The 23,912-nt window shown below is 37.1% G+C and overlaps 1 protein-coding gene across 1 annotated transcript; it reads right to left on the bottom strand.

Moving 5' to 3' along the window:
- Positions 1 to 484: 484 nt before the first annotated feature.
- GUF1 (GTP binding elongation factor GUF1) lies at positions 485 to 23,912 on the bottom strand. Its single transcript, XM_025435878.3, has 17 exons — positions 23,640 to 23,912; positions 22,759 to 22,870; positions 22,444 to 22,592; positions 21,897 to 21,977; positions 20,948 to 21,025; positions 19,905 to 19,988; positions 15,515 to 15,579; positions 14,819 to 15,022; positions 13,328 to 13,467; positions 12,046 to 12,169; positions 11,145 to 11,277; positions 10,192 to 10,335; positions 9,164 to 9,297; positions 5,911 to 6,012; positions 4,971 to 5,090; positions 3,101 to 3,137; positions 485 to 2,325 (listed from the first exon to the last, which is right to left on the bottom strand). Exons 1-17 carry the CDS (start codon positions 23,802 to 23,804, stop codon positions 2,188 to 2,190), a joined length of 2,010 nt encoding a protein of 669 aa, XP_025291663.3. The 5' UTR covers positions 23,805 to 23,912; the 3' UTR covers positions 485 to 2,187.

Below are 23,912 nucleotides of genomic sequence, written 5' to 3'. Positions count from 1 at the left end.
TGTAAATTACTGTAGTGTTGGCAAAAGTGTTAGTATTGGTCCTCGGGGAATATACTTAGCACACAACTCTAAATCATGAAAATCATCTGTCTGGGAGCGTGGTTCAGGGGGAGAACTTAAACTCCTACTACAAAGTCTGAAAACTACATTTATCACTACAAGTAAAACTGCTTCCTACAAAGTCAGGATAAAGGAAAGAGAACTAAATCTGTCCCAATTCTACACACGCTAATAGAGCACAAAGCTTTAACAGCAGAAACGTGGTCCATACTTAGTGCCAGGTACCAACTTACAACCCTCTCCTGACAGTCACAGAACAGAACATCCTGTCTTAGACGTGATCTGTAAATGCTCTTCTGGTTTCAAATATACCACACAAAATACAAATATTGTTATGAAATCTCCTATTTTAACTATTACAGCTAGGGGGGGATAGGGAAGGTACCCGAGATCAGAGGTAGGATGAAATCACGGGTTAACACAATTTTTTTCAAAGATTTTATTTATTTATTTGACACAGCACGCGCACAAGCAGGGGGAGCGGCAGGGAGAGGGCGAAGCAGGCTCAGGGAGCCTGATGTGGAGCTTGATCCCGGGGTCCTGGGATCATGACCTGAGCTGAAGGCAGACACTTCACCACTTAACCACCACTCAGGAGCCCCTTCTGTACACAATTTTAAGTAAATCCCACTATCTTATAGTTACAATATTCACAATGTAATTACCTTTGTATAAAATGCATTGTAGGGAAGCCTGGGCGGCTCAGGGATTGAGCATCTGCTTTCGGCTCAGGGTGTGGTCCCAGGGACCTGGGATCGAGTCCCACATCCGGCTCCCTGTACAGAGCCTGCTTCTCCCTCTGCCTGTGTCTCTCACAAATATTTTTTTAAAAATGCATTGATAATCTTATCTCTAAAAGACATTTACTTAATTCATTCAAGGTAGAGGACAAAATTCAATGGCTAAATTACGTATCTTCTGGTAATACAACCTGCCATCTGGTTTGTTCACTAACCGGGTGAATGGAGTGAAGAGTACATACATGCTTTGAAACATGACAGCCATTTACGGGTTGTGTGATATCAAGTAACTTAATACTTAAAGCTCAGTCTCAATTACAACATCTGGAAATAATTATTAAACTGCCATTAATAACAGCTGCTGCTAATACCAGACACCTATCACTTTGCACCAAATGTACCTTAATTATCAAAATTAAGACAGCCCCTATCCTTAATTTAGATGTGAATATAATAAACTCTTTCAGACATTTATAAAAATTTAAACAAAAACTAGACAGCACATGTCCAGCTAGTATGGTATTTGACTTTAATAACTGACTCGTGAGGCACCTGGGGGGCTCAGTGGTTGAGCGTCTGCCTTCAGCCCAGCACGTGATCAGCCCGGGCGTGCCTCTCTGTGTCTCTCTGGAATAAAATCTTTAAAAAAAAATCACTGACTCCCTATAAATCTGATTTTATCCAGCTAACAACAAACTGATACTTAAGATGATTTTGAAAATACTTTATCTTAGGCTTGAACTAGATAGAATCTTAAGTATGCTGAGCCTCTTAGTGTAAGAAAAAAAATGTGTGAAAACAAAATAGTTAAAATTCACTCAGCACTTACTATTGTGTCATACTCTTCAGAGTATTTATTTTTTTAAAGATTTTATTTATCCATGAGAGACACAAAGAGAGACAAAGAGAGGGGGGGAGGGGGGCAGAGACACAGGCAGAGGGAGAAACAAGCTCCACGCAGGGATCCTGACGTGGGACTCGATCCCGGGTCTCCAGGATCAGGCCCTGGGCTGAAGGTGGCGCTAAACCACTGAGCCACCTGGGCTGCCCTCTTCTGAGTATTTTAAACATACTACCTGATACAATCTTCACAGCAGCCTTGGGAGGTAAATTACAGTATAATCCTGATTTCACTAAGGAGTAAAGTAATAATTTACCTTGGGGAGTGATTGGAATAGAAATTTAAAACCAGGCAATATGGTTTCAGAATCCAAGCTCATATCCTGCCACCTCTTCCTTTTCAAAGAGCTAATTGATTATTTAAACCTAAAAATACTGAAACCAACAAATTTTATACTTTTCATTCTGTTGTCAACATATAGATTACTAAGTAAAATGAAAAGATACACAAGTTTTAATTTATGAAAATTCATTTTTTTCCCCACAATTATTTATCAGATTGTGTTCTCAGGACTTTTATAAAAGCATCTTTTGGAACTTCAATGTTGCCAATTTTCCTCAGTTTTTTCTTTCCTTCTGCTTGTCTCTTCAAAAGTTTCATTTTTCGGGTAATATCACCACCATACTGAAAAATATTTTTAAAAATTGGAAGTCCAAATCACTCCACAGAAAATTAATCATGTAAGAGACATAATACGATTATAATGACCTTACAATTATTACCCACGAGGCAGACGTCTGCAAAGTCACCTTTCTAACCTCCTCCAGAGCAGATCATAATTTAACATCTTCTCAAAGAATGATAAAGACTTTTATTTTTTGGGTGGAGAGGTAGATCACGAGGAAACCCCATGACATGTTATCATGTCAAAAAGAATTATCAATCTTCTTACTGATTCCAGTCTTAAGATTCTGGATTATGTAGCTATAGACTAATAAACTCACACAGCCCTAAGTGTGCCAGTCCCTACAATAAAGATTTAGAAAAAGCATCTACCATTTATTTCTCATAAGTGAGTTAAGAACTATGAGACCACAAATTCAACAAAGCAACGTAGGAGAGGTGGATTTCAAACTGCCATACTCTTCACACTTAAGACACAGTCATTGTCTTCAAAATGTCTCCTCATAAATTACATCAATGACACATGTTATCCTGGTCGTAACCATTATACTTCACTGGGTAGTACTTCATATAAGGACATTTTTATAAAGATGGAAAAACAAGAATTTATCAAAATGAGTATGTTATCAGCCAAGCTGAGATTTACCTATTCAAAAGAAAACTAGAGATGAAATGGTTATTTAAAAAAAAAAAAAACATGGAAACCGATTTATTTATGCACCCTTTGATTTTAAACTCTTGAAATAAATATATTATTACAAAGTAGAATACATACACATTTTGCCAAAACGTTTTTCCTATAGGCTTTCACACTGTAAAAAAAAAAAAAAAAAGAGATTTACATAAAAATTACATAATTTCAACACTCTTTAAAAGAATTTTATTTTCAAAAACAATTTCCACTTTACTAAAGATTTAAATGATCATGCCATACTGAGTAAAACGGATATAAACAAATAATTAGGTAGCTCAAATGCTCTTGTATCTATTTTCATGTATTTGACATAAAAGAGAAAATGAATTCAACATGAATATCAACATAAATTTAAGAATAAAAAAAGGTCAAGGCTTGTGGGTAGTCTTGATTAGGCCAAATTCAATAGTATGATCTTAATTTTAAGAATTATACAAGGTCATGTCTGGCTCAGCCTAAAACTGTTCCTACCACTCACTACTACTTCCAAAAAGTTTAAACACGGTTATCATCACATTACCAGCTCTACCAAATATGCATTAAGACTGACTGGGAAAAAAAAAAAAAAAAAAAGACTGACTGGGAAATAATGTATTACTTTTGTAAAACCCTTTTCAGGGCATATGAAATAATTCTAACAAATCCACCAAGCAAATGCAAGCTAATCTATTTCTATGGGTGTTTCTAAGAAATTTGGAAGAAATTTGAAAAAAGTTCCTTTTATATGTATTCCATAAGAAAAGATAAAAATCTATTTTTTTTCTGTAAGGATTCTTCTACCTCCACACGCTGAGGTTAGAGTCATTTGCTACTTTCAACTGCACCTTCCAGGATGTTCCCTGGTGATCCGTTCCAGTCTGCCTAAGCTCTGGATATTCATGCAACTCAAAACCATTAACTAAAGCAAAATCGTGCTAAGAAATGAAAGTCACTGCAAACATAGGCATAAAATTTATTCCAAAACTATGTAAAAACGGTGGTTGTAATTTCACCGTTACTGATACGTGTAGGTTTGGGTTTAAACTACACTAAATGGCAGTTTCCAGCAAAGGAACACTTCCGACTTCCCAGAAATCAAGGAAACATGATACAAGGTATTTCCTGCACTTAACTGTTACCGGTAGAGCAGCTTGTGTTCTGATTTATACATATCACATCTCTCATAAAAAAGACCAGGGTCCTACTTGAATCAGCCTATCTTCTATTTCTACTATATGTCACACAATCAATGTACAATGCAAAGCTCAACATATTAGCATTCCTCTGCCCGTCATCTTTCCGATTTCTAATTTGGCTACTTCTGAGAAGTGATATTAAGTGCTTTAAGTAAAAATCGTAATTTAGGGGCCCTTGGATGGCTCAGCTGATCAAAAGTTAGGCTCAGGTCATGACCCTGGGGTCCTGCTCAGCGGGGAGCCTTTTCCTCTGCCTGAAGCTCTTCCAGCTTGTGCTCCCTCTCTGATAAACAAATAAAATCTTTAAAAAAAATAACTAATTTAGTTTTGTCTTTTGGAAGAGTAGCTCCAAAAGTTTTTTCTAAAGCTTAAAAAGTTTCAGTTGCTATTAGCTATACTTACCTAGGAAATTCAGTGGTCATGAAATAAAATGAGTGGAAATAAAGCAATTCTTCAAACCCATGTCCATTATATCAATAATTCTAAAAAATACCACTCAGTGTAATTTAAGTAAATAACAATTATTAAAATAATTTATATTTTAATATAAAATATTTTATATTTTAATATATTATTAAAATAACAGTGCAGTTTAAGTAAATAACAATTATCACTTAAGTGGAATTAAAATCAGATTAGTGTTTCTACAAGTAGGAATAAGGCTTAAACCAATGTGAAGTTAAATTTTTTAATATCACACTTCATAATATAGTTCTACTCCTATCATTTCCAACCATTTATTCTAAAACAGAAAACAAAAATAAATTTCAACTCACGTTTCTCTTGCAATGATTTTACTTCCAATAGCAGCTTGAATTGCTATCTCAAACAGCTGCCTAGGAAGAGAATCCTTAAGACGTTCACATATGACTTTGCCAACAGAGTGTGCTTTGTCTCTGAGAGAGAAAATGTAACTATTTACACATATCCTAAATACAAATATTTACAGTATTTTTCTAGTACATACACATAATAGATGTAAAGGTGATTTCTTAAAGAGGTTCAAATGGGAACTCAACTGCCATAAATATCCCTTACTTTGAATCATGACTTTTCTGATTGTAAAAATATACCTATTACAGGAAATGTAGGAAAACAAACCATTCTTGCTACCTTTCCCCTCACCATAGAAAGCCAATGTTAAACATTTTAGAATGTGTGTTAAACATATATATGTCCTTCCAGTTACTTTCCTGCATAAGTTTGTTATTTACAGTTTGAATCATAGCATATGTCTATTTTTTATTGAATAGGCATTTTAATGTCATTAATATTACTGTACAATATAATTTTAATACCTTAAGATTATTAAATAGGTGCTCCATTATTTATTTTTATCAATCTATTTGTTGAATATGTAGGATATTATATTTTTCATTATCAATTTATGAATATAAAATTTTTTTTTGTTTTCAATTTTAAATCTAACACAAAGTTTAAAACCATTTCTTCTACTTTGCCTTACCCTGATGTGGGAAACATTTCTTTCCATGACATTATTCTTTTTGGCTATTATAATTCTATTCTTTCATATTTAACAGTTTGGAAAGAGAAGCATGGGAAAAGAATGGAAGGAAAAACTAGCACAAGGAAATTTAATTACTTTTAAGTGTTTAAACTGTAGCTCTCAAATAAAAATAAGCAAGCAATGATTAAATAAAAACATGTCAAAACTGGTTCCTTTCACATTCCATGATTAGTTTCTATTCAACTTACTTGTGTACAATAGTCACTAGCTCCTCTACAATATTTCCATTCAGTAGAATATCCATTTTTACAAGCTCTGCAGTCTGGTAGCCTGCATCTTCATAATCAAAACTAACAAGGAAAAACATCCAAGTGATAGATAAACATACTTCCCAAGAGACTATTATTTTTCTTTGCAAAGTAGATTTTTTCTACCCATTCCCATACCCCCCCACCCAAAGATACAACTTTCTATCAAAATATTAAATATACATTTCACATGAACAGATCTAGATGACCACAGTGAGGAAGTCCCTCAACGTTTTACATTTATGAAATGAAAGGCAAAAGCAAGAGGAAAATAAAATGGTAAGCAAGTCTAGGAAAATGGGACACTGAAGACAAATGTCACCTTCTTCCCAATGTTTCCTCCCAAGAACTGGCGGGCTGTAGACAACAGCATATATTCATAGCTCATTCGCAGAGATTACGTGTGGGCTTCTGTTTAGCTTTCTATTACCAGTTAAATAAATACTATGCCCTGTTAAAGGGTCACTATAAATAAGACTTTCGGATTTCACCTACTACTCTTCAGTTTGAATCTTCACAGAGCTTTTTTGGGGATGAAATGAGTGAATACATGTAAAGCACTGAAACAGTACCTGATACAAAAAAAGTGTTCAGAACACAGCCTCACAAGCAAATAGCACTTCATTAGCATCAGCTATTAAACAATATAGTCAAAGCTTAGAATGCTAATCAAAACAGGTTTAACTTACAAAACTGAAGTCTAGTGAGAAGGAAAACTTCATGCTTACATGTTTTTTCAATTATGGATTAGACATGTATGGCCTAAATTGTCTTAAATTTTAAAACAAACTGATGCCAGAGCACCTGGGTGGCTCCGTGGTTGAGCAGCTGCCTTCAGCCCAGGTCGTGACCCCAGGGTCCTGGGATCGAGTCCCACATTGGAGCCTGTGTCTCCGTCTGACTCTGTCTCTGCCTCTCTGTTTCTCTCATGAATAAATAAAATATTTTTTAAAAAAAAGAACAACAAAAAAAAAAACCCTGATGCCTAGAGCTGGAAATGTTTGGTTTCTAAGCTTTTATAGCAGGAAGGTCACAAGTTGATACTAATACTCTTTAAAGCCAGCCTACCTAAAGTTTTGCTAAAATCCTTTCTTTCTTCCAACAAACATTAGAATTTACTATATGAAAGATATCTTAAGTACTACGCAGAACACGAAGATAAAATCTACACATAGGACCTAGATTTCACCTGTTGACAATGTTAAAATCTTGTGTGCTCCAAAATTTTAGAATTTCTTCACTCATTTTTTTCAAAGGAAACCATTATACAAATGTTGTCTGTGTTTCCAAGCTGGCTAAATGGAAACCTAAGCTCATTCAAAAGTTATTCATTCCAGTGTACAACACATTGAGGAATGCAGGAAACACATTTAGGAGTCTGAAAGGCTACCTGGGGGTTTAAGGACAAACAGCTCCATCAAACTTCTGACCCAGCAGCACAAGAGTCTTGAAACTTGGTCTAAGAGAAAATGTTCCTTATCTCAGTCCAGGAAGGCTGACTATGGCCACAGACTATGATGCATTTTTATTAAGTTAGGAACTGACTACTTAACAGAAAGATCCATCCTGAACATAAGAATCACATTAATCCTGGAAGCTGGCATTCTTTTATTGTTACAGAGTTCAAACTTAAGCATGCTCTCTCATTTACTCTGAAGTACTCTTAAGTTTCTAAGCTAAAAGATTTTAGGACCACTTAATTCATAAAGTGGTATCTAAATGCGAATATGACTGACAGACTTGGTTACAAATGTTTGTAAACATTTAGCTTAGTCATTGTTCTTTCAACTACAACTGCTTTTTTTTTAAATTTTTTTTTAATTTTTATTTATTTATGATAGTCACAGAGAGAGAGAGAGAGAGAGGCAGAGACACAGGCAGAGGGAGAAGCAGGCTCCATGCACCGGGAGCCCGACGTGGGATTCGATCCCTTGTCTCCAGGATCGCGCCCTGGGCCAAAGGCAGGTGCCAAACCGCTGCACCACCCAGGGATCCCCTACAACTGCTTTTTAACAACAATTCATCTTCCTCTAAATCCCACTGCCACTTATTTGCTTACGTTATCGGAAAGAAGACATGGGAGAAAAAAAAAGGGGTGACAAAGTAGAAAAACTAATTCCTCAACACAAACACAAAGGATACTCCTTTGTAAACAGTTAGGATGACTCTTTCATTATAAAGCTCATTTTATAAAGCTGAATTTCCAGGTCACTGTAGCCCAGTCTCTGAACACCGGAATTTTTCTTTGAATATTAATATTAAATATGCCTGCACATGTGTGCAGATGCACGTGTATTTTATAGATGGGAATGGTCATTTTCCCATCTACTTCCCCAGCATATTTCATATTTTCTTTATATTCTAATATATGCTATCCATTAACGTAAGATTTTAGGACACTGTGGGCAGCTAGAGTTATTTATCCCAACATAAAATACTCCCCAAATGCTGTTTTGAGTTGTTACTTAGTATTACACCTTCCTCCACTTCTATCAGGCAGTTCCCCCCATGTACTCCTGGTTTTCATAATGTGGACCACTTATTCTGGAGAAGATCAAGGTATTAAAGTGCTCACAGATCCAGGGGCACACCTCACATTTTTTACAGACTAAATATGTACATCTGTTTTCCAAATATATTCTGGTGCTCCTAGGAATACAGAAGCACAAATACATTTCAAATGTGCCACTGAGACCACAGCAGCTTTCTGAAATCACATATAATTTTTAACAGGGGAGTATACTCTTTCATGAAGAAGACACTATAACTTTTTTATTAAAAGAAGGGTTAAGGGGCAGCCAGGTGGCTCAGCGGTTTAGCGCCACCTTCAGCCCAGGGCGTGATCCTGGAGACCCGGGATCGAGTCCCACGTCAGGCTCCCTGCATGGAGCCTGTTCTCCCTCTGCCTGTGTCTCTGCCTCTCTGTGTGTGTCTCTCATGAAGAAGTAAATAAATTCTTAAAAAAAAAAAAAAGGGTAATGGTTTGATGAGTTGAAGAAGCTTGTTCTTCCAAAGCAAATTATGAACACTCTAACACTTACAAGGTTGTTCTAAGCCTTTCTATCCTTAGAGTTGTTTCTCTACTATTTTTAAGAGAACAGAGATTATTAAATGAGCTGAGAATTAGTATACTCATGTTGGTCAATATTTCAAAAGAATTGTCCAAGTATCTGAACTTCTTGTTAAATTTTACCTAGCATATCCAGAAGACAGGGATTTCAAGGAATCATAAAAATCCACCACAATTTCATTCAAAGGGAAGAGGTATTTAAGCATAACTCTATTTTGATCAATATACATCATATTCTTCTGAACTGCTCTTCGAGCCTAAAAAAGAAAAAAAAAGTGTACTTAATGATGAACCTATTTAAATGATTTATAATGAACATAGAAAGCTGTCAATTACCAACTTAAAAATTCCCTTACAGATCCTAATAAAGAGTGGGCAAAATGAAGGAATATTTACTGGTCTACTAAGAACTTGCAGACAATACTTGTAATACAGAGAGAACTATTTCATACTTCAATTGTAACATATTTAATAACAAAGCTTTAAATCTTTTATCTTTAACAATTTTATCTTTTTTAAATTATATAGTATTTAATGATAAACCAAATACAATTACAGATAATGTCAAAGTTCTAATTTCTTGTTTTACAAATACTTAGGTCCGAAGATATTAAGTAAATGGCCAAAGTTTTCTAGTTTGTGATTACAGAATTAAAATGCAAATCCACTAATACTCACTTAACAGTTCTTTCCTATATGCATCGGAATATTTCAAATAGTTTTGAGGATGATTTGTGGATTAAGTCATTTATTACATCATGGCAAAACTAAGACAAAAGGGAGAATATCCACCCTTTAGTCAAAAGTCTCAAATATTACAGTTATCTTTAAAACTATCTTCAATTCCAAAAAAATCATTCTTTTAGCTAGTCAGTACAAATAAGCATCAAACTTTTCTTTGGGCTAACATGTCAACTCAGTAAATTAACACAGATGATAAAAATTCTGGTTCTATTTTTCTTATTAAACTCAAACTGATTTTAAAAGTATCTATTTCATATAATAAATATACACGTGTGTAGACGTAGATCTTTATGGAAACTTCTTACAAATTTAATGTGCTTTACAGAGAGAAAACTTTCAAAACCTCAGTGGGAAACCACTGTTGGAACTAAAATTTACTTTTATATTAAATTGTATTACACTTATACCTGGCAAAGCATCATTACTTTTCCAATATATTCATCTGGTGTGATGATGGTACCCAAAACAACCGGCTCCAAATATTCTGTAACTTTTGATTTATCAGGGAATTGTGCAGGATTGATGATCGTAATTTCCTTTTCTCTGTATTCCTAAAAATAAGAAAAATCATCAAAAGCTTAAAAAAAAAACTTAATTACCCTGTTTTAAAATTGGCTTTTAATTTATAGTAAATATTAGAATTTATAATAATTGCATCTGTTGAATAAAAACAAAAGAATTCCTAAAGGTTAGACTATTATCTTAACAAGCTTATATTTTAAAAACCATACAACTATAACCACTTAATAGCAATTTTATTAAATAACATCTGCTGGACATTTACTAAACACATCTCATGTACCACTCAGAAAAAAATACGTAAAAGGACATTTTAATCTGCCTTTTATAGGGCATTAGCATAGTTTCCTAAGTTAACTTTGATAGAAAATATTTAGATGTTAAAGTTAAAATTTGTTTAAACTGAATTCACTGCAATTCAGATGCAATACAATACTGTCTCTGTCATTAGCTTGAAATTTGAAATTTCCTATATCCAGGTAGCAATGACTGCTTCACTTTTCGTAAGATAAATTATTTATGACCAAAATTATATTCTTCATTTTTGTACTGGGTTTAGAACAGCATTTTAATTACTAATTCTGTTTTTTTATTCTCAGTAACAGGTTAGTTTTGACAATATACAGGTTTCTATCAGGTTAAGAAAAATACTGCATTAATTAGTTCTCAAGTGGCTTCTCCATTATTATTCATAAAGTAATTCAATTCAATGCTACTAATCAAGAAATATTTCATGTAATAACTAAGTTAATGGTGTATAAAAGTTTCTCTTGCATTTTGCATACATACACACACACACACACTTTTTGGTTTTCCCTTGTATGTTGGTTGACAACAGTACCTTTATCAATTTTGCTGATGAAAGAACAGCTTTATATGGAACAGTAGGGGTTGTCAAAATTACAGAAGCATTATATTCTTGCTCCAGTCGCTGGTTGAAAACTTCCATATGCAAAAGTCCAAGAAATCCCAACCTGGGGGGAGAAAACGTCAAACTCCAAAATGTATATTTCATGGGCCCTGGTTTCTTTGATGAACATAGTGTTACTTTGTGGGGAGGGGTGGGATTAAGTCATTCCAAATAAAAAAAGTCTGGGCACCTCGGTGGCGTAGTCGGTTAAGCGTTTGCCTCATTCAGCTCAGGTCATGATGGTGCCCCCCTGGGACCAAATGGGGCTCCTGGCTCAGCGAGGAGTCTATTTCTACCCCCTCCCTGACTGCTGCTCATGCTCTCTCGCTGTCTCTCTCAACTAAATAAAATCTTTTAAAAATCCAAATAAAAACAAAAAGTCATTCAAGCAATTCACGTCATAATTAAATGCTAGGCAGCCCGGGTGGCTCAGCGGTTTAGCACCACCTTCATCCCGGGGTGTGACCCCAGGGTCCCGGGATTGAGTCCCATGCTGGGCTCCCCACAGGGAGCCTGCTTCTCCCTCTGCCTGTGTCCCTGCCTCTCTCTCTGTCTCATGAATAAATAAAATCTTTAAAATAATAATAATTAAATGCTAGCAAAACTTCATTAAATAAGATTCAAAATTAAAAAAAAAAAAAAAAAAAACTTCTTTTGGAGTTCTACTTAAAACTGCTGTAAAGCTTTTCCATAGAACATGAATAGAGTATGAAACAGGCAGACGTTTGTTTTGGTGTGCTTTACACTAACCAAATATTCAGGAACAACGAACCACTTAAATTTCACTTTTCAATAAAAATTTGGTCCTACAGGGAGGGTAAAAGAATCTTACCTCCAGCCAGCACCTAAGGCAAGGCTACTATCGCGATGAACTGTCACACTGGAATCATTTATAGTCAGTTTTTCTACAGCACTCTTCAAGTTATTATATTCAGATTGGTCTATAGGATACATTCCTGAGAACACAATAATTTCTAATTATCACATGTGAAAATCTGCCTAAAAACCGAATATATAATGCTTCCAAGACCAAAATTAAACATTTAGCTTTTAAATTACTTCCCTATATTACAACGACCGCAATAATTGGTTTACTAAGAAAACCTGAATATTAAGTTACACTGGCTTCAAAGTATATTGCAAGTTTTAAAGCCTTAATGAATTTACAACTGTATTCACACTCCAAGTGATGTTTTTATCCTTTTGCAAAAATATAAGAAAAATAAAAAAGAACCACGGAATTAGGCCTATTAGAAAAATGCATTATTTCAAGAAACAAAAGTTGAAGACATCCCACAACCACAAATGAAATTCCCTGAGATGAAAAGCGGAACTAGAAATGAAAACTACACTGAACCCTTCACTCTGTACGGCAGATAATCTATTAAAATCAAAGATATGTTTTGCTTTTCTCAATTCATTGACAAAAACCATCAAGTTAGTGATTCATCAGATCCTTTTTCATCTGATCCTCAAGTCCTCATCTCTCAAATCCTCCAAAATCCAAATGATTGGCTTTGCCTAATCAAAGACAAACTTCCTAATTCCCAGGGACAGATACAAGGGGAGAAAAGCAGGTGCTGGATACCAGCACGGAGTAACCTGATGACCTCCGATCAGGCCTTCCTTCCTCAAGTATGTATCACACCACACAGAAGCGAAAGGCTGTGAAGTCCTGCACCGGAGGAGACGCACCGTCCTCTGCCGCTTACACTGGTACTATACAATGTTAAAGGAAGTCCAACTAACAGGAAGGCAGCAATAAATGTCTCCTGAGAATTAGTCATGAATGCATGCTAACTCAAGAAATATTCCAAATGCAATGGCCTACACCCCCAGGGAAACAAAAAGGAAATCCATGTCACTATGTTCTTTTACATATCAGAGAGCCCATATTTTCCAAGAAGTCCTAAAAGAAAAAAAAAGTGTAGGAAATGATCTCCCACATAAAGCTTCAATATACATATGAAATTGACACATAAATAGCACTCAAAAAATGAAAACAAAAAGAGTATTCTGGAATTAGCTGTTATTGAAAACGATTATTTCTGGTAATTATTATTTCAATTTACAGAATAAATTGTCCCTCATCCTTGAATTTGTGAGCTCCTCACCTGCAAATACCATTGGTTTCGCGGATTTAAACCCAGGCAAGGGCTCCACTGGTTGTTTATGTAAATATAATGTATCTCCTATTTGTGCTTCAGTGACATCTTTCATCCCAGCAATCAGATAGCCCACCTGTCCTGCATATCTAAATAAAATTATTATATGGAAATATTTACTGCTTTAATGTTTCAAGTGCATACTCACAATTAGCTCTACCTTTCCTGGAAATTATAACATTTTCCAAATAAAACCTCATCTAATTCAGAGTAAGTGCTTCCTATCAATTCTTAACGCTAAACGGTCAGTAAAAGATCATGACCATGCCTTACAATCCATTATCAAAGACCTCTCCCACACAAGCCTATGGCCTTCTTCAGGACTCTGCCTGCCTTTGCAAATTAAATAACAGCTTCTAAAATATAATAGAAACATAGTGAAACTAAGTGCAGAAACATAAGATATTTCTTGTACTGTAAAACACTATTTTATTAATGAATTGTGTCATTGATGCACTTAAAAAAAAAAAAAGATTTTTAACCAAGCAGAGAAGTGTGAACTCTAAATGAATCTGAAACCAATTTAATTCTCCTTAGGAAAAGAGCACATCTGAAAATTTCAGAGTTTTAGCTTAGTTTTTGTTGTTGGTTTTAAAGCAAATTTCCTACATAGTAACAAACAACATTTAGGATATCAGAATCTTAAGTGAAGATACGATAACTGTCAATACATGATCTACATGATGGAACACAGATAAGAAATATTTGAGTAAAATTAAAATAGACTTAATGCCTCAAATAAAAAATGCAATGAGCAAAATAGTGCTAGTTTTAGACATTAAACTATCAAGTGTGACCTACACAGTCGCCTGATTCACTACCTTGGTTTTCACCTATGAGGAAACAAAGACCTTAGGTTGCCCCACGTACGTGCCAGGTGATTAAATTCCTCAGTACCTGGTGTAATGCTGGAGTAGGCACTCAAATATTCGTTAACAAATTCAGAATTCAGTTTTTCCAACGCACACTACCTTCCTAACCATGGATTCTAGTTAGTCAAAGTCTTCCCATACTAAAGGAAAAATTACCGAATTTTTCTTCACTTTTACATCGAATGATCTACTTATAATGTACTTATAAATACATATAAATATACTTATAAAAAATCAAATACCAAACTGATGCCCAGTATAGTACGGATATGGGTGAAGAGAACTCTCTCTTTCACGGTCTCTTCAAATACATCAATATAGGGCCCAGTGTGCACCAGATCATTAAATTTGTTATGACTAGTCAAAAGGAATAAAAATATATCAAATTTATACCGTCCTTCACATGAGATTCCTTTTGCAAGAGCATTTAATATTTAGTCTCATTAAAGAATCCATTTGGGTTTTTTCTGAGTCACCCAACTGGGATCACCCTAAGCACAGCAAGCTGAGAAAGGCAGAGGTAGAAACACACACAAAGGTATTTTAATTACTACTGCAGATTACTTACAGTTTATGTGTTGGCTGCTCATTAGGATTCAGAACTCCTACTTCATTAACTTCATATGTCTTTTTAGTATGTGCAGATACAATTTTATCTCCTTTGGAAACCATTCCATCAAATAATGCTACATTGGCTATCACACCCCTATACTGGTCAAAGGTGGAATCAAATACCAAGGCTTTCAGAGAATTTTTGCGATGCACTTTGGGACTATTTAAAAATAAGTGAGAAGAAAATATATACATGATAAATTAAAATCTTAATAAAATGCTTATTTTTAAATTCAAATGTTATGCTTAATTTATTCTAGTACCTGAAAAAGGCTGATAACTGACAGCCAAAATAAAAAGATCTTCCTATGAAGTATAATGCCTATTTTTATATTAGTTTTAATTCAATCTTGAGTGTTAAATAAATGACTTTTAAGATCTACGAAACTGATGAAATACATTGATTCAGTATTAAAACACAGTAATTGCTAATGTATTCAAGTCTCCATATTCAAGGATTATTAGGAAGAGATCCATCCTTACCACCCTTGTTTGCTTTCTTTTTCTGTACTGTACTTGATTTCTATTTATTACTAAAAGTAAAAAAAGACTGTATTTTCACTCACAAGAATGATCTAATCTAAAATTACAGATCAGACTGATGGCCTTTGTCTGCTAAAGACAAACAGTAGAAAAACAGCAAAGTACTCACGGGGGTATTCTTTCAATGACTGCCTGAAGAACTCTTTCAACATTTGTTCCAAGTTTCGCAGAAATCTAAAAAAGAATACACAAAAAAAATAAGCATTTAAAGACTATTTTTCTATTCAGGTGACTGAGCTTTATAATTAGAAAAAAAGAAAGAATTCTAACAGTCATTAATTTGAAGAAAGCAGTAAAAAGAAGCACAAACCATATAATAACACTGACAAAACTCTTCCATTACAGTAGAGGAGTCTATGGTTCTTGGATTAAATTACAAAAGTATTCTGATTACCGTATGAAAAGTGGTCTAAGAGTTAAAAAAAAATCTGAGTAACAGTTACAACTCTGTATGCAATGTATGACTTTATATTTTTCCTAAACCTCAAGATTATTGCATATAAAGAGAATAAACAATATACATGCATGGTACACATATAGTTATAAAGCATATTACTACTTTCGTTCTCCAGAGAGCGAGCGAGCGTGAGCGAGCCTGAAGACTCAAAAAAAAAAAAAAAAGGACACAACTCACCTTTGTTATTAGTAACTGGATTGCCTCTGAAATCCTCATTTCAAAGCCCATTCCCTAAAAACTACCTCTTAACCTTTAAGCTGTCTCTAGATCAGTTTCCCAAGTCAGCACTAATGACGGTTTGGGATGATAATTGTTTTAGGGACTGTTCCATGCATTTTAGGATGTTTAACAGAATCTACGGAATGTCATCAACCCACAAGACGACAGTAGCACCCATTCCCCAGAATGACAACGAAAATGTCGGGATCCCTGGGTGGCGCAGCGGTTTAGTGCCTGCCTTTGGCCCAGGGTGCGATCCTGGAGACCCGGGATCGAATCCCACGTCAGGCTCCCGGTGCATGGAGCCTGCTTCTCCTTCTGCCTATGTCTCTGCCTCTCTCTCTCTCTGTGTGTGTGACTATCATAAATAAATTAAAAAAAAGAAAAAAAAAAGAAAGAAAAAAAAGAAAAAGAAAATGTCTCCAGACGGTGCCAAATGGTTCCTAGGGGGCAAAACTACCCTCTAAGGAGAACCGCTGCTCTAGGCTCTAGTACCTTCTTTGCAAGGATCCTTTTAAGTTCCCGTGTCTACACCATTGAATAGACTACCTTTTCTCATTATCCATTAGCTCCCTGCCCCCTCCTTTCCCAGCTGAGACTCCAAGGTCCACTATTTATAATCACTCTGTTCAACCACTATCTATTCTCTCCCTATCTTAAGGTTGGTAAAACTCAACCGTGACTGCTTCCAACTATGTTTTGTCTTTTTCTTAAGGTTTTATTAATTTGAGAAGGGGGGGGAGCGAGCGAGCACACGTGAGAACAGAGGGAGAGGGAGAAGCAGACTCCCTGTGGAGCATGGAGCCCAAAGCGGGGCTCAATCCCAGGACCCCGAGATCATGACCTTAGCTGAAGGCAACACCTAACTGAGCTACCCAGGCACCCCAACAATGTGTCTTTTTAGGCCTACAATATAATCAGAGGGTTCAACATTACTGAGAAAAATCAAGTAACTGGTCTGGTTGGTTTCTTGTGAATTTATGACCACGCATCTCAACATGCAGTTAAACTTCCAACTTCCCAGGACGCGTCCTATAGTAAATTCACATTATCATTCAGTAGGGCATTTCACAACACCTTCCTTTCAATCACACATTTCCCCCTTTGGCCAATTCACTCTTGGTTGATGACTCCACCTATTATTTCATTTAAGAAAACAGAAAATATCACAAACTCCCTTACCCAAAAGATATAAATACACTTGTATTTATATTCACAACCTCTTTGCTGTCTCCCATTACATTTGAAAATTATTCCTTCTCTGAATACTCAATCCGTCCACTTCCTATTCTAAATCCTACTGTGATCCTTCTCAAGTTCTTACTCATAAATACCCTCAAACTGATAAGAACATAGTTTGGCTTCTGGACCTTATCTCTACACTCGTCCTTAGGAAATGATATTCATCTGTAAGACCTCAATACCACATATATGGCTAATAACTCCTAAATATCTATCTCTGACCCCACTCTCTACATGAATGTCTGAATTGTAGATTTACGCAGTATCTCTACTTGGACGTCTAATAGATATTTCAAACCCATTACATCCGAAGCAAAGCTTTTGTCTTCTCCTGTATCTTCTCCTCATATCGGTATCAACTACTACTATCAACTACTTGCTTTAAATCCAAAGCTACCTCATTCTTTTATCACTTCCTTACACGTAGCCTACGAGCAAATCTATCCTATCTACGAATATACATCAAATTTGCCCACTTCTGCAACATCACCATCACATACTTAGCCACCTCCCCAGCCCCTGAGCTATTACTGCAAGCTGGCTTCCCCTAGCTCTTCTTATTCTTTCCTAATGAATTCTCTATAAAGCACCTGAACGATCAATTTATTTTCCTCACTTGCTTTAAAATCCTTTATCTTAGAATAGTTTACAAACCTCAGCACAGCAAGTCTCAGCATGACTTGATTCCTGCCTACCTCTACAAAGCCATCTTACCTAACTTGCCTCCTTTCTGTTCCTTAAACGTGCCAAACCTTGCCAAACATGCAAGCCTTTACACTTGCTCTTTCCTCCTCCTGGAATGCGTTTCCCCCAACTCTTCATTTCTTCAGTCTCAGTTCATCAGAGATGCCCTACCTAACATACTCTGCATCTGAGAAAAAAGGATTTTTTTCTATGATACTCCACCTACAATTTCTTTTCTTTTTTTTTAATTTATTTATTCATGATAGACATAGAGAGAGAGAGAGAGAGAGGGGCAGAGACACAGGCAGAGGGAGAAGCAGGCTCCATGCAGGGAGCCCGACGTGGGACTCAATCCCGGGACTCCAGGATCACGCCCTGGGCCGAAGGCAGGCGCTAAACCGCTGAGCCACCCAGGGATCCCCTAAAACACAATTTCTTGAATGAATTTTCTTAACACCTCTCTTACTCAATAATTACTACACTTACTTCTTTCTTTACTTATTTAATGACTGCCTCCCTGAGGAGAATATAAACACAATGATTCAGGGGCTTCATCTATCCTGTTGATGCTGTGTGCCTAGCTGGCACATACCAGATTAGTATCTGAATGAATTTTATAAAGATACATTAAAATCAGAATGTTAATTATACTTTAATATGACCCAAGTTATGAAACCATAATTCCAGGACTGCCTTATGAGGTTTCTCTTTATAATAAGAACCACTGAATTCTGTATGTATCTATCCCCAAGAAAAAAATACTGCTTTTTCGGTTACTACCATGTTGTATATAATCATCCATCGTGTTAAGGTTAAACAAACAAAAATCACTCCGTCACCTCAAACTTGCTCCTTCAAAAATCAAACGAGATGGAAAGTGGAAGGTGAACATTGTATTGTTGCACTGACATACTTTCTATACAAACATACAGCTACACAAGGCTCAGGCTATTCAACACCTACATCATCATTGAAAGGTACATAAAATCCCAATTTAAAATAGTACCAACTTTGATATAAATAAAAATTTATTGTTTCTTAAGATTATTACTATAACAAGGTCTTTTGCAAAAAAAAAAAAAGCTTTGTCAATTCAAAAACAAATACATACAAATGCCTTTAAATTATTTTGAACCTGCTATTTAAAGAACAGTATTTCCAGGGGCACCCAAGTGACTTAGTTAGGCATCCAGCTCAGGTCATGATTTCAGGGTCCTGGGATGGAGTCCTGAGTGAGGCTCCTCGCTCAGCAAGGAGTAGGATTCTCTTCCCCTCCTCTCAGCCTCTCCCCTGCTCATGCGCACACTGTGTGTAAAATAAATCTTTGACTGAATGAATGAATGAATGAATGGAGTAATTCCATGGAGGCAAAATAGTAACAAGCAATACTGTCATCAGCTGTAGAAGACCTGTTTCTTTGTCCTGACACATTAGCTAACTAGATCTGTAATCTTAGGCGATAAAATTTGTGAGCCTTAGTTCTTTTAAGTGGATCACAAGAATAATTCCTGTCTATCCTAACAAAGATTTCTGATGAAGATCAAATGAAATATTAGTAAAATATTACAAATATTAGTAAATATTTGTAAAATTATGAAAACTTTATATACCAATGGGCCATCAAATACTATAAAATTTCACTGAGGCCAATCCCCGAGATTTTTTTTTTTAGGATTTTATTTATTTATTCATGAGAGACACAGAGAGAGAGAGGTAGACACAGGCAGAGGAAGAATCATGCTCCATGCAGGAGCCTGATGTGGGGCCCGATCCCAGGATTCCGGGATCACACCCTGATCCAAAGGCAGATGCTCAACCGCTGACCCACCCAGACATCCCAATCCCTGAGATTTTTTAAAAGTGTAAATATGTCTTCAAAAAAAAGAGGATATTTTACCTTAATACATTCATTTCTTGGAATATCAAACACTTTTTCAATTTGCTTTTCCACTCTTTCAGGATCAGCATTCTTCAGATCTATCTTAAAAAAAAAAATTCATTATGTGTTAATACAGTAAAAAAAGATGTATTACATATTAATAGTATTCAGAGATAGTTAAGAGCATACCTACGATAACTGATACCTCTATTTTTCTTTTCAAAAGTGTTAAGATAATCCAGACATAGGCAATATAATTTTAAGAAATACATCCACTGAAAAACAGAGGGCAGACAACAGAGCATGCAATAACTTTACGCAGCTGGCAACTCAAGGTAGTAAAAGAGTTCAATAACAATTTATCAACCAAGATCATATAAACTGATTTTATAAATTAGATATAACTTATGACAGCGAACTGTCCTACCTATAAGCAACTTTGCATCTTTTAATCTTAACTCTAATAATGTAAACAAAATTCAACTGAATGCAATTCAGATTTTTTTTAAGTAGGCTCCACACCCAACAGATCCCAACTCAGAACTTGAACTCACAACCCCGAGTCCAAGACCTGAGCTGAGATCGAGCTGGACGCTTTACCAACTGAGCCACCTAGCATCCTGCAAAGTGGATTTTTAAATTAAGACTGTTAATTTTAAAATATAAAAGTTAAGGTTTATCAACAGTGCTCAGCTTAGGACTTCACTGTTATGTTCCATGTGTTATACTATTTCCCCCCAATTAAGGGCTTTTTCTTTTCCTATATGTGTTTTAGCGTAATAAACGTACTTTGGCTGCCCTGCATGTTGTTCCTTTCCTCCACAAATAGCCCTCAATTATTCCATGTCAATCCAGGGAGATGATCTTCTCAACTACATGTAAGGATTAGGAGATTGAGTTGCAATTCTATTACGTGCAATTCAAAGAAATAAATCTTACCAATATATTTAATATGCAGTTGAAGATTCCTCACATAAAAAATAGTATACTTAATAGTCAAACACTAAATTCACTTTTAGAAAGTAAAATACTAAAGGGTATTATTGTCTCATTAGAATTACCTTGTTTATAACTGGAATTACCGACAGCTGTGCTTCAAAGGCAAGAAAGAAGTTTGCTACAGTTTGGGCTTGAATACCCTAGAAAAATCAAGACAAAGGTACCGATATGAGCATTCTACCATCTATCACAAAAGCTAGGATTTAAAACCATTCCACACATCTTCACCAAAAGCAGAGTTATAAAAAAAGTATGGTATCTCACTCCCAGAAATCCGGATTGTTCCTTGTGAAAATTCCTTTCATATCAGGAAATGTTACTGGAGACAAAAGACGTGAAACATGAGCCCTCAAGGTCATGAAAGCCTACTGAAGGACACAGTCATGTGATACGGTTCTTAGAGCCCCGTATCCAATGTACCTAAGGCAGACACTGACTGTTCCTCAGTTCCCTGAGGAGCAAGGAAGGTTTAATACAACAAATACCCTGGGTTTTGAATGAAAACTTTGTGAGAAAATGAAACATATCAAAGACTTACTTTAATAGTACATCATAGCTCCTGAATATGTTTTTATGGTTATCTTCACACCACAAAATAACTTGGTAATGTTACTGACATATTTCCTTACCGGTAATATTTCCCAAATCACCTTAAAATCACCCAAAATGACCTGCGATATATTCATTTTCAAGTTCTGCTAAAAATTAATATTAAAACCCCAAATTAAGAACTCCAAAAATTGAGGTTTTGGTGGGATGAATGTAGTATATACTCCAACAATCCTTCATTCTTCTAGAAGATTAAAGTCTTTAAAATATGAACGAGTCAACCTCAGACTGCTTCAGTGCAATAAAATTGAAATCAACAGGACCAAAGCATATGATTTGGTCTAATACAATAAATCTTATTATTTTCAAACATAAAAATTCTATTTCCAAAATATATTTTTAGGAAAACTTCTTGAAACAACCAAATAGCATGTCACACCACATAAAATTGCAAGTACCTACCTCATTTGCATCCACCACAAGTAAAACGCCCTGGCAAGCAGACAGTGACCTGGATACCTCGTAACTAAAATCAACATGGCCCTGAAGAACAGAAAATATCCATACTTCTCAAGTGAGCTGAATTTTTTTTTTAAGATTTTTCTTAGATTTATTCAATCATGAGAGACACAGACAGAGAGGCAGAGAGAGACACAGGCAGAGGGAGAAGCAGGCTTCCTGCAGGGAGCCTGGCGCGGGACTTGATCCCGGGTCTCCAGGATCCTGCCCTGGGCGGAAGGAAGACGCTAAACTGCTGAGCCACCAGGGCTGCCCATGAGCTGTAATTTTTTAGGGAGAGGAATTACGGTCAATCTACTGAATCCCCTTGATAAAAAATTAATACCTTTTTTTTTTTAGACAATACTTGTGAAACAACTGACTCAAACATAAAAACACTGAGAAAACCAAAAGCAAAATGTTTAATGCTCAGTTCAAAAACTGAACAGGGATTTGTTTGCAGAATCAATCCAAGGCTGACTCAACAATAGAGACAAAATATTACATGTACCGGTGTATCGATGAGATTTAGAAGGTACTGCTTTCCTTCACAATTATAGAAAAGAGACGCTGTCTGTGCTTTAACAGTGATTCCTCTTTCTCGTTCCACTTGCAACTTATCAAGAACCTGTTTATTATTTTTTGTTTTATCAATTGCGCCTACAAGGAGAAAAACACTTACTGAGATTTCTATGGGCTTAAAAAAAAAAAAAAAAAGACACAACACTGCATATAAAATCAAAACCAAAATTTTAAAAGGCACAGTAAAGATGATGATTAAGCACTCGTGGATGTCAATTAACTATAGAACATAAAATGAAAATACCTGTTAGTTCCAGGAGCCGGTCAGCCAAAGTACTTTTGCCATGATCCACATGCGCAATGATGCTGAAATTTCTGGTATTTTCAACAGAGAATCTAGACATGTCGATTTTTTCCTAGAAAGGGAAGAAAAATAAAACATTTATGAGCATACATTTTGCGGGATATGAAACAAGTATACCAATTCCAAGAACATTCCTATAGTCTTCTTGGAATAATTTTATTTATAGGGCAGCCCGGGGGACTCCGCGGTTGAGCATCAGCCTTGGGCCCAGGACGTGACCCCGGGTCCTGGGATCGAGTCCTGCGCCGGGCTCCCTGCAAGGAGCCTGCTTCTCCCTCTGCCTGGGTATCTGCTTCTCTCTCTCTCTCTTTCAGGAATAAATAAAATCTTAAAAAAAAAAAAAAAAAAAAAAAGTAACTCCAGATTTTTAGTTGTAGGCATCCTCTTTAGGGTTTTACGAGGACCCACGCCCACGACTACTCCTGGGCCCAGCGTCACGAACTGCTCACCTCCCTCGCCGGCGCCAGGCCTCGAGATGCCCCGGAACAGCGCGAAGCACACCCGGGCCCAGCCCGCGCTGCCCACGCCCTGGACGCCGTCCGCCGCCTCCAGACACGGTGCACGGAAGCCACAGGACAGGGGAATCCCGGCAGGCTTCTAGGAGGCGGCGAAGCCTGCCAGGCCCCGCCCCCGAGCGCAGCCCAGCCCCCGGCCCGCCCCCAGCCCCCGCCCCGCCCACAGGCCCCGCCCCCGCCCAGCGCAAGCCCCGCCCTGCCCCGCCCCGAGGCAGACCCCGCCCCCCGCCGAGAGACAACCCCCCTCCCGTCGCGCCTGCGCAATGAACGCCGCCCCGCTCCGAGGCGCGGTCGCGCGGGGCTCACCTTGCGGTCGGCCGGGCCGTCGGGGCTGCGCGGAGTCCCGGCCGCGGCAGCAGCCGCCCGGGTGGGCGCGGGGCCGGACTCCGGGGGCCCCCGCCGTGCGGTCGCCGCCGCCCACAGCCTGAGCGCGCGCCCGTGCCACCGGCCGCGCCCCGCGGGCGTCCACATGCTGCGCGCTCCCGGGCCTCAGGGGCGGGTCTCCACGCGGCTCGCCGCCATCGCGCGCCCGTTCGCCCCGGTTAAGGTCCGGCGGGTCCCGGCGCGTCACGCGAGACG

Source organism: Canis lupus, chromosome 13 (assembly GCF_003254725.2).
Source record: "Canis lupus dingo isolate Sandy chromosome 13, ASM325472v2, whole genome shotgun sequence".
Taxonomy (NCBI): Eukaryota; Metazoa; Chordata; class Mammalia; order Carnivora; family Canidae; genus Canis; species Canis lupus.
The sequence above is the reverse complement of the archived record's forward strand: the minus strand, read 5'-3'. Positions and strand labels throughout refer to the sequence as shown.